General features: G+C 62.9%; 1 protein-coding gene across 1 annotated transcript; it reads right to left on the minus strand.

Moving 5' to 3' along the window:
* Positions 1-61: 61 nt before the first annotated feature.
* RTBDN (retbindin) lies at positions 62-9,669 on the minus strand. The gene is made up of 6 exons (XM_065575618.1): positions 9,559-9,669; positions 4,622-4,789; positions 4,105-4,204; positions 3,454-3,582; positions 2,665-2,773; positions 62-1,820 (listed from the first exon to the last, which is right to left on the minus strand). The coding sequence occupies exons 2-6, from the start codon at positions 4,782-4,784 to the stop codon at positions 1,560-1,562; spliced, it is 762 nt and encodes a 253-aa protein (XP_065431690.1). The 5' UTR covers positions 4,785-4,789; positions 9,559-9,669; the 3' UTR covers positions 62-1,559.
* Positions 9,670-10,151: the final 482 nt, after the last annotated feature.

The following is a 10,151-nucleotide window of genomic DNA, read 5'->3' on the forward strand; positions in this document are numbered from 1 at the left end:
AGCCACCTCTGGGGTGGGGCTGACTGGGAAAAAAGGGGAGGGGCCAAAACAAATCCCATGGACCAAATTTTAAAGGGTTTTATTTTTGTTTATTTCTTTCCACGGTATCGTCTGCTTTTCGAACAGCGTTTTCCCCCTTGTCATCCCAAATGGGCACGTGACGGGCGGGGTGGCCCCGTGGGAACTGACGCTCGGAGCAAGGGGGTTGAATAGAGGGGCAGGGTACACTTCAGAAGGTTGGGGGCTGCTTTGAGGGGTGCTGGCTTGAAACACTGGCACGATCTTCCCCCTATACCTCTGATTCCCCTTCTCCCCCTGCTGGGGGGCAGATCCTTGCTTTGAGTCCTGGGGCTCTTGCAGTATGGAATCAGTGTCCATTGTTTGCCCCGCCGATCTGTCTCCTGTGCTGCACGGCGCCCCCTACTGCCATGCTGGGGCCCGGAGGCCAGCCCAGCCTGCTCGGGGAGAGAGCCCCCACCTTGCAGCCCAGCGTCCCCTGGGTGGGCGTGCTATCGCCCTGCACAGCTCCATTCCCGCCCGCTAGACGCAGCTAAGACATGGCGGGTTCTGTCTACACTAGCTTGAGAGAGGTTGCAACCATCTTTAGCGTGCGGGCTATGTGCAAAGGCTGTTGCTTGGGCTGGGTTGAATTGACCGTGTCCCCGAGCCCGGCATTGGGGTCAGCAGTGACTCGTGGGGAGAGCGCCCCCTGTTGCCCCGGTGGTGTCAGTGTTCTCTGTTCCCCCCTCCCCCCGCTGTCTGACCCTCGTAGGGCAGTTTCGGAGTCGGCCCAGCATGAAGCAAATGGACCTGGCTTATCATCAGCTCCTCGACCCCGTCGGTGGGGGGGAACAGGGCTGCGCGGGTGCAGCATCCTCCCCTGCCCCGAGCCTTTGGCCAGCAGCCACTCCGGATCCAGAGAGCCTGCGCCTGGGGGTGGGGCTCTCGCAGGGGCAGTATTGGCTAGTGGTTAGAGCAGGGAGGCAAGATTCCTGGGTTCTGTCCCAGGCTGTGGGAAGGGAGTGGGGGTCTGGTGTGCTGGGGTGGGGGTGTTGGGAGGCAGGACTCCTGGGTTCCATCCCCGGCTAGTCAGGTAAACTAGTGGTTAGAACAGGGGAGGATTTAGAGCCGAGCTACTACCCTAAGCTTCTCTCAGGCGTTGCCTCTCTGTGCCTCAGTTTCCTCCTCTGCAGTATAGCAAGAGGATGATACATCCCTGCAGGCCTATGTGATTGCGGGGGGGGGGGGCGGGGGGAGCTGGTTGCGAGCAGGGACTCCCTCCCTGGGAAACTGGGTGCTAGGGGAGGGGGAAGCTAACACCCCTTTGAGCTGGGCCCTATGGCTGTAGGGGGAGGAGGGCTGTGTGGGTCCTCCCCCCGGTAGGTGGCTGGATGGGGTGCAGGAGGGACCAGAGAAGCAGTCACCGTGTGCGTGGGGGGGACACGATCACAGGGGTGGGGGGTTTGCATAGATTACAAGCGTTCCCCGGCCCCTGGGGCGAGCGGTGTGGGAGGGACTCTCCTAGGGAGCGGGGGAGCTGGCGGGAGGGGCCGGCGGGTTTAGAACCCGCTCCCGCTCCCCTCCACGTCCTCCATGAAGACGGAGCGCTTGCGCAGGCCGCGCCGGAGGAGGCCGCTGGCCGGGCAGGGCCCCCGGGGGCTGCCGGCTTTGGTGGAGTTCGGCTCCTCCGAGCTGGCCCCGTCCTCGGGCAGCGGGTCGGCGTCGGAGCCTGTCAGGCTCAGGCACGGGCAGGGCTCCCGGGCGGCCACAAAGGAGTCACCCCAGATGTTCTCGCAGAGCTCCCTGCCGTCCTGGTACATCTGGGGGGCAGAGTGAGGGGAGAGGTTGGGGGTGAGATCTGGGGCCTTTCTCCTCTAGGGGGTGCTGGATCCTATCCAGCCCTGGGGCAGGGGGACTGGCCGGCTCAGGGGGTGGGGAATGGGACACGGGGAGATGACTGGGATAGGGGGAGGAGAAGTTGAGGCTCAGACCAAACCCCTCGGCCAGTCTCGGAGCACAGAGAGGGAGGGAAACTCACGCTCCATCCCCAGGTATGGGCTCTGGGCCGGATGGGCACCCCTTGGTGGTGGGGGCTGCCAGGCAGGGGGCCCTGCCAGCGTTTGGAGCTCTGCTGCCCGGCTCAGTGTTTGGGAGCCGCGCGTGGGCCAAGGCAGTGGCCTGTTGGGCTGAGCATGGGGAGATGTGACGATGGCTGGGCAGTGCCAGCTGCTGGCAGCTCCCCCCACCCCAGCCCCCTGACCTGCTACCCAGGCTGAGGGCACATGGGGATTAGGTGCCCTCAGGAGTGGGGATCTCTGTCCCCCTCAATTCACCCAGCCCCCTCTATCCATCCCGCCTAGGACAGCGCCCTGCGGGTTTATCCCTCCCAGCCAGCCAGCCAGCCCCCCGCCCTGGGGCTGGATCGGAGCTGGCGCCCTCTGGAGGGGAAAGGCCCCGTGTCCCATTCCACCCCTGCGTGGCATGAGTTGGACGGGTCTCAGCCCAGCTCTGAGGTGCCTGTACCACAGAATCCGCCCGTCCCTGTTGGTGCCAACCCAGGGGCCTGAGCAGGGCCGCTGAGCCAGAGCCCGAGTCCACCACTTCCCGGCCTCCCCCCTGGCAGGGCTGAGCCGGCCCCCTCCCCCGGCAGCAGAGCCCCCTCACCTGGCTGTAGGGCACACAGTCCCGGCTGCAGTTGTTCCCCTGGGGACCCCACTGCCAGTCACTCACCCAGTTGCGGGCACAAGTCAGGTCATCCTTGCAGGCTTCATACCTGGGGGAGGGGTGAGAAGGGGGGACAGGCTGGGATGGAGACAGACTAGGGGGCTGTTCAGCTGGGGTGTTACAGGGCAAATCTCTCCCCATATTGCCCCACGTCAGACCCTGGATCTATCCAGCCCAGTAGCCCAGCTTTGCTGCTGCACTCCAGCTCCCTGCAGCAGGGAGTTCCACCAGTCCACCATGCTGCATTAAAGGGGCGGTTCCCCACAGGTGGGAGAGACCTTCAGACTGACCCATCCTGGAGCTTGTCGTCGGGACTGGATTCTCTTTTCCCCTTGGCCATTGCTGCCTGGAGTCACAGGTGAATTCGCACCCTCCCTAGGAATAGCCTGGCTCCCAGCAACCCCCCACTCTAACCACTAGACCCTGCTTCCCTCCCAGAGCCAGGGATAGAACCCAGAAGTCCTGGCGCTCCCCTCCCCTCTAACCAGTGGACCTCACTCCCCTCCCAGAGCCAGAGATAGAACCCAGGAGTCCTGGCTCCACCCCCCCAACCACTGGACCCCACTCCCCTCCCAGAGCCAGAGATAGAACCCAGGAGTCCTGGCTCCCCCTCCCCCAACCACTGGACCCCACTCCCCTCCCAGAGCCAGGGGTAGAACCCAGGAGTCCTGGCTCCCAGCCCGCTGCTCTCACCCAGTCAGGAAGGTGGGGGAAGGTGCGTTGACTTACCACGCCTCACAGAAGGTCAGGCAGAGGGGCACCTCCAGGACGGCTGTGGGGCGCTGGGGGTGGGGCCAGCGGGCGGCGCTGGGGGAGCAGCGGTAGAAGCATTCAACCCGCTGCAGGTAGTGCTCGCACCTGGGGATGGAGAGCGGGGATTAGAGGGGGGAGCCCCACAGGCTGCCTCTGGGGCACAGTGGCTGCGCCTTGAGCCGTGCACTGGCAGGATGCTGCAGGGAGTGGGGCGGAGGCTTAGCAGGGGGCGCTATCCCCCAGCAGGCAGTGCTGGCCTCAATGCCCCAGGGCGACAGTAGGGGGCGCTGTGGGGCGGGGCCTCAGCCGGCAGTGCTCCTTCTCAGTGCTGACCCCAGGGTGGCACTAGGGGGCGCTCTGATGCTGGTGGTCCCATCTGTTTAGGTTGGGCTATAACTTAGGTCTTTGGGCAACCCTTGGCGTCTAGGCTAGAATTTCAAATTGAGACTGTGACGACATCCACCAGCAGGGCACTGCTGTGGGGAAGCTCACAGCCGGGGGTAGCTGGGTGCTAGCAGGGCACTGCTGCGGGGAAGCTCACAGCCCGGGGTACTGGGTGCTAGCAGGGCACTGCTGCGGGGAAGCTCACAGCCGTGGCAGGCAGAGGGAGGGGTCAGTCTGTCTTACCTGGGGCTGAGGTTCCCGCAGCGATCCCAGTAGATGTCGTTGACCTTGGCGAGTGGGGCGCTGGAGATCTCCTGGGCCACCCTGGGGGAGCAGCAGGCGTCTGGGAAGAGAACCCGGCTGTCCATCAGCGCCACCCTTGACTCCTCCCCCAGGGCCCAACCCCCACCACGGACCTGGCCCGCCCTGTGCCCAGGGGCTCCCCGGGGCAGGGCCTGGCATGTGAGGGGGGCTGGGCCCCTCTCGTTCTCCAGAGCACAGGCATCCCCAGCAACACGGGGGCAAAGCCTCTGCTCACAGGGGTCTAGTGGGGGGAGGGATAGGAATCAGGACTCCTGGGTTCTATCCCCAGCTCTGGGAGGGGAGTGGGGTCTAGTGGGTAGAGCAGGGGGCTGGGACTGGAGAAAGCCCTTGAAACTACCTGCTCTGACCCAGTTTTGTCCTCCCAAAACCTCTGATTTTGTGGCCCCCCCGCTGCACGCCCCACCTCGTCCCGCGCCACCCCATGTCCATCACTCACTGGCGGCGTAGAGCTGGCAAACGCCCAGCTGCCCCTCGGGGCTAGGGGCCGCCTTGTGCTTCCCTCCAGCCAGGCAGCGGCTGTCCAGGCGCCCGGCGCCTCCGCACAGCACGGCCAGCGCCCAGCCGATGGCCAGAGCCCATACGCTGCCCCCGCCACTCATGGCACCTGGGAACAGAACCAAAGGGGGGGGTTGGTCAGAAGGGAAAGGTTGGGGCTCCCCCAGTCGCCTGCCCTGGGGGTGGGGATGGGATGGGGAGCATGGGAGGGGGACAGTAAGACTGGCTTTGGGGGTTGGGAGGCCTTCACTCTGGGACCAGCTTGGTGTGGTGAAGGGTAGTGGTGATGCTGAGTCCGGGGAGGGGGGAGGCAGTGTACGGTGATGTCTCTCGCTACCTCCCCCACCAGCTGGGTCTCTCTCTGACAGCCCAAGTCCCAGCTCGCACGGCTCCTTTGGTCATTATTCAGCTCCCGCAGGGCTGGAGATTGGGGGCTGTCGACACTCATAAGGGAAGGTCGGTTGTTGACCCCCAGCCGCTTTGCCCCTCTGGCACTGGGCTGGCTGGGAAGCTGCACAGTGTCCTTCCTGACCCTTGCAATGATCGATGCCCTGAAGCATCACAGTGACTGACCCAGAATTTCCCAGTAACCTTCCCTGAGGCCAGGAAAGGATCCAGCCAGCCTCAGTCCTCACATCCAAGCTCTCACTTGGGCCTGGCTGCCCTGGCTCTATCTCCGCGACAATTCCCCCCACGGTGGGTGAACCGCGTCTTTCCAGGGTCGACTTGACTTCCAGCCAAGACTGTATCAGCAGGGGAGCTGCGAGCCAGGATTCCTGGGTTCTAGCCTCGGACCCTGCCTTGGTAGAGGGGCTCGTTCCTGTCGGTGATGCAAGACTCGCGTTCCCTGCGAGGAGCTGGGCGGCTCACATGCTGGGGAAGGTGCCTTGGGGGGCTCAGCCCATCTGATCCGTTCCCCCTAATTGGATTTGAATTAAAAACCTGGCTGTACATTGGACTTGGCAACTTCTGCTCCCGGGGCCCAAGGTGACTCCTGCTTACGGACCCAGATCCTGCCTTCCCCAGCGAATTAGGCCGAAATTAGACACGTCAGGTGTGTGTGTGTGTGTGTGGGGGGGTACCTGGCTCCGGCAGCATCCTCCCCGCTGGAAGATCAGATTTCCCCCAGTGCTGCTTGCCTAGGAGAAACCCAACTCCCTGCTCTCCCCAAGGGCAACTAGGGACCGAACTCAGCCTGGCTTCCAGTCCCCCACCCTGCTCTAACCACTAGACCCCACTCCCCCCACCAGAGCAGGGAATGGAACTCAGGAATCCTGGCTCCCAGGCTCCCCTCGCTCTAACCACTAGACCCTCCTCCCCTCCCAGAGCAGGGAATGGAACCCAGGAACCCTGGCTTCCAGTCCCCCTGCTCTAACCACTAGACCCCACGCCCCTCCCAGAGCAGGGAATGGAACCCAGGTGTCCTGGCTCCCAGGCTCCCCCCGCTCTAACCACTAGACCCTGCTCCCTTCCTCCCAGAGCTGGGGAAAGAACCCAGGAGTCCTGGCTCTGAGTCGCATCGGAAAGGCCTGGTTTTCCTTCCCAGAAGGACAAATGCTTGCGTGGGTGGGGGAGGGGTGCCGTGTTACCAGCCCCAGCAATGAGTCGCCCCCCCCCCCCAGGAAAAAAAATCACAAGAAATTTAAATAAAACGACTCCCCGTTTTTTCGACCTGGGTGTGTGTTTGAGTCTTTAGGGAGTCACATTTTCCTGCTTTTCACTGGCAGCATGAGGGCTGGATTCTGGCTTTTGAGGAAAACAAGAGCAAACTTTGTCCCATCCCATCACGTGACTCCAGGAGCTGGGGCTTTAAGGAAGAGAACGAGGGTCCGAGCGATACAGCACCATATCCTGGCATCAGCGTCTCTTTCTGCCCCTGTCTTGACCCCTGGAACTGCCGGCTAATGGGAATTACTGACACACACACCTTGGGCGGCACTTTTTGTTTTGGTTTAACTGAAGCTGCTTAAAAAAAAAAATACAATTTCAGCCTCTCCAATAGGCTGGGTATGACACAGCAACCAAGGTCAGGGTCCCATTGTGGTGTGTGCAATATTAGTAGCATTACGGTAGCACCTGGAGACCCCCCAACTGAGATCACGGCCCCATTGTGCCAGGCGCTGCACAGACACCTCTGTGGCCGTCCCTGCCCCAAGCTGGTCTCATTCTAACTAGACCAAGGAAGGATCGTTATCTCCATTGTCAGATGGGGAAACTGAGGCACGAGGCAATCAAATGATTGATCCCAGGAGCCAGGACGCCTGACTGCTAGTTCCAGTTCTGGGTGGGGAATGGTGTCTAGTGGTTAGAGCAAGGGGTGGGGGGCGGGGCTGAGAGTCAGGACTCCTGGGTTGTATCTCCCGCTCAGGGAGGGGGATAGCCAGCACCCCTCAAAGCAGCCCCCAACCTTCTGAAACGCACCCTGCCCCCGGACTCAACCCCCTTGCTCTGAGCGTCAGGTCCCACGGGGCCACCCCGCCCATCACGTGCCCATTGGGGATGACGAGGGGGGAAAACGCTGTTCGAAAAGCAGACGATACCGTGGAAAGAAATAAACGAAAATAAAAACCTTTAAAATTTGGTCCATGGGAGTTTTTTGGCCCCTCCCCTTTTTTCCCAGTCAGCCCCACCCCAGAGGTGGCTGCATCTCAGCACCAGACAAGGAGTCCCTGTATAATCAGCTCCCACCCCAGAGGTGGCTGCATCTCAGCCCCAGACAAGGAGTCCCTGTATAATCAGCTCCCACCCCAGAGGTGGCTGCATCTCAGCACCAGACAAGGAGTCCCTGTATAATCAGCTCCCACCCCAGAGGTGGCTGCATCTCAGCACCAGACCAGGTCTGGGGGCCAGGAGAGCACAGGAGGAGGGCGAGAGCCAGCAGCCTCCCTCCTTCCTGTCTCCCCCACCCCCCAGTTGCTGCCAGGAGCCAGTGGGGGCCGGGTGAGTTGCCGGTGACTACGTGCAGACAATTTCTCCACGTGGGGCTGGATTAGGCAGGTTACTCCAGGATCATCTGCTAGGGCGTTTCTGGCGCCTTCCTCGGAAGCAGCTGGACTCGGGCCCTGCAGGAGATGGGGTAAGAGGCTGGCTGGGCCGAGGGTCTGATCTGGGGCAGCGATCCCAGCTAAGCCGGGGCTCATCGGAGCCCCCCGCCCCCAGAGGAGCCCCCTGGCCCAGGCAGTGTCATGCTCACACAGCTGCTCTCTTGGCCTCACTCGGCCCCAAGGACTGTAGATCGAACCGCTCAATCTAGAGCAGCCTTTTGATACGCCCCAGAACGGAAGCAGGACTCCTGGGTTCTCTCCCCAGCTCTGGGAGGGGAGTGGGGTCTAGTGGTTAGAGCAGGGGGCTGGGCGCTAGGACTCCTGGGTTCTCTCCCCAGCTCTGGGAGGGGAGTGGGGTCTAGTGGTTAGAGCAGGGGGCAGGGCGCCAGGACTCCTGGGTTCTCTCCCCAGCTCTGGGAGGGGAGTGGGATCTGGTGGGTTAGAGCAGGGGGCTGGGCGCCAGGACTCCTGGGTTCTCTCCCCAGCTCTGGGAGGGGAGTGGGGTCTAGTGGTTAGAGCAGGGGGGCTGGGCGCCAGGACTCCTGGGTTCTCTCCCCAGCTCTGGGAGGGGAGTGGGGTCTAGTGGTTGGAGCAGGGGGGATTGGGAGCCCGGACTCCTGGGTTCTCTCCCCGGCTCTGGGAGGGGAGTGGGGTCTAGTGGTTGGAGCAGGGGGGGGACTGGGAGCCCGGACTCCTGGGTTCTCTCCCCGGCTCTGGGAGGGGAGTGGGGTCTAGTGGTTGGAGCAGGGGGGACTGGGAGCCCGGACTCCTGGGTTCTCTCCCCAGCTCTGGGAGGGGAGTGGGGTCTAGTGGTTAGAGCAGGGGGCTGGGCGCCAGGACTCCTGGGTTCTCTCCCCAGCTGTGGGAGGGGAGTGGGGTCTAGTGGTTAGAGCAGGGGGGCTGGGCGCTAGGACTCCTGGGTTCTCTCCCCAGCTCTGGGAGGGGAGTGGGGTCTAGTGGTTAGAGCAGGGGGCTGGGCGCCAGGACTCCTGGGTTCTCTCCCCAACTCTGGGAGGGGAGTGGGATCTGGTGGGTTAGAGCAGGGGGGACTGGAAGTCGGGACGCCTGGGTTCCCTTCCTAGCTGTGCTGCCTGACTTTGGGGGAGTCATTTCCCTACTCCGTGCCCCCCCTTCCCCATGTGTAAAATGCCTTTCTACCGCCCTGGAAGCTCTCAAACTGCCCCACGCCAGCGGCTCTCAACCGTCCCAGCCCCTGAGCACCCCCCGGTTTCACCTCACTTCAAAACCACTTGCTGACAAAGTCAACAACAATCCCCGTGTCACAGCCACACCAGTTCTGAGCAATGGCTGGATTTCTCCTTGGAACCACGTCATTGTAAAATACCCCCCCCCCCCCCGGGATGGAAATCTGCTTCCATTTCCCCGGCTCGTCTATAGCGCAGTAGAGACAAGTCACCGTCTGTCTGAAACGGGAGCGGGTCCTGGCTCGGCCAGGGCTTTTCATGGGGCCTGTTGTAAAACTAGGCAAACCTCTGGCGGAGCTGACGTCCCCCTGGCAGCCCTCCCCGGACCCCTGGCTGAGAACCGCTGCACTACCGGGGAGCTGAGTGGTGGTGGTGGTGGGGGTTTATAGAGGAGGGAAACTGAGGCAGAGAGAAATTCAAGCGACTGGTCCGAGCTCCCAGGGGCAACCTGTGGCAGAACAGGGCTCTGAACCCAGGAGTCCTGGCACCCCAGCAAGCCCCTTAACTCCCCCCCCCCAAAAAGTCACGATCTCCATGACCCTGAAATCACGCCCTTCTCTCCCCAATAAAATCAAATAGCCGCCCCCCCTCGGTGGGGCAGGCCCCTCGCCCCTGCCCCCCCCACTCACCCCAAACTCTCCGCAGCTTTGATTGACCGGGCTGCTCGTCTGCCAGGGGCGAGGTTTTCCTTCTCCTGCTCTGGACTCGTCTGGCTTTGACCCGGGTAGGGAGGGAGCCCGGCTGCCGGGGGGCGGAGTGAATGGGGGGGGGGGGAGTGAATGGGGGGGGGGGCGGAGTGAATCCGAGGGGGGGGCTGAATAGTTCTTCGGGTGATTTCACACTAGCGCCCCACGGGAGGGACAAGGTCTGGTTCGTTCTCGTGTCGCTGATTCTTTTCCTCCCTTCCCCCCCAAGCCGTGGGGGGCCCCCCAAGTTATAGGGGCGGCCTGCGCTAGCAGGGGGCTGAACTGCTAGCAGGAGCCCCCCTTCCAGCCCCATGTTCTGATGTGATAACCCCCCACCCCTCACAGAGCCGCTGGGATGTCTATGGGGGGGGGGGATGGAGCCCCCCATCTCCACTTCCCAGCCCCGGCCCCGGGCGACTCTCTGGGGCAGAACCGAGCCCGCAGGGTTGGGGGTGTCGGGCTCCTCTGGGTGGATGTGTTACCGCCGGGAGATGGGGGACCCTCCGCACCCCCTTTTCCCTAGTGGCTGCCGGAGG

The sequence above is a fragment of the Chrysemys picta genome, chromosome 22, assembly GCF_011386835.1.
Source record: "Chrysemys picta bellii isolate R12L10 chromosome 22, ASM1138683v2, whole genome shotgun sequence".
Classification (NCBI taxonomy): domain Eukaryota; kingdom Metazoa; phylum Chordata; order Testudines; family Emydidae; genus Chrysemys; species Chrysemys picta.

Coding starts and splice junctions, on each gene's coding strand:
- RTBDN (XM_065575618.1), bottom strand. CDS start 4,784: ATGAGTGGCGGGGGCAGCGTATGGGCTCTGGCCATCGGCTGGGCGCTG. Junction 4,205..4,621: donor TTGCCAGCTCTACGCCGCCA/GTGAGTGATGGA, acceptor TTCTCTTCCCAG/ACGCCTGCTGCTCCCCCAGG. Junction 2,774..3,453: donor CTGACCTTCTGTGAGGCGTG/GTAAGTCAACGC, acceptor CCCCTCCCCCAG/GTATGAAGCCTGCAAGGATG.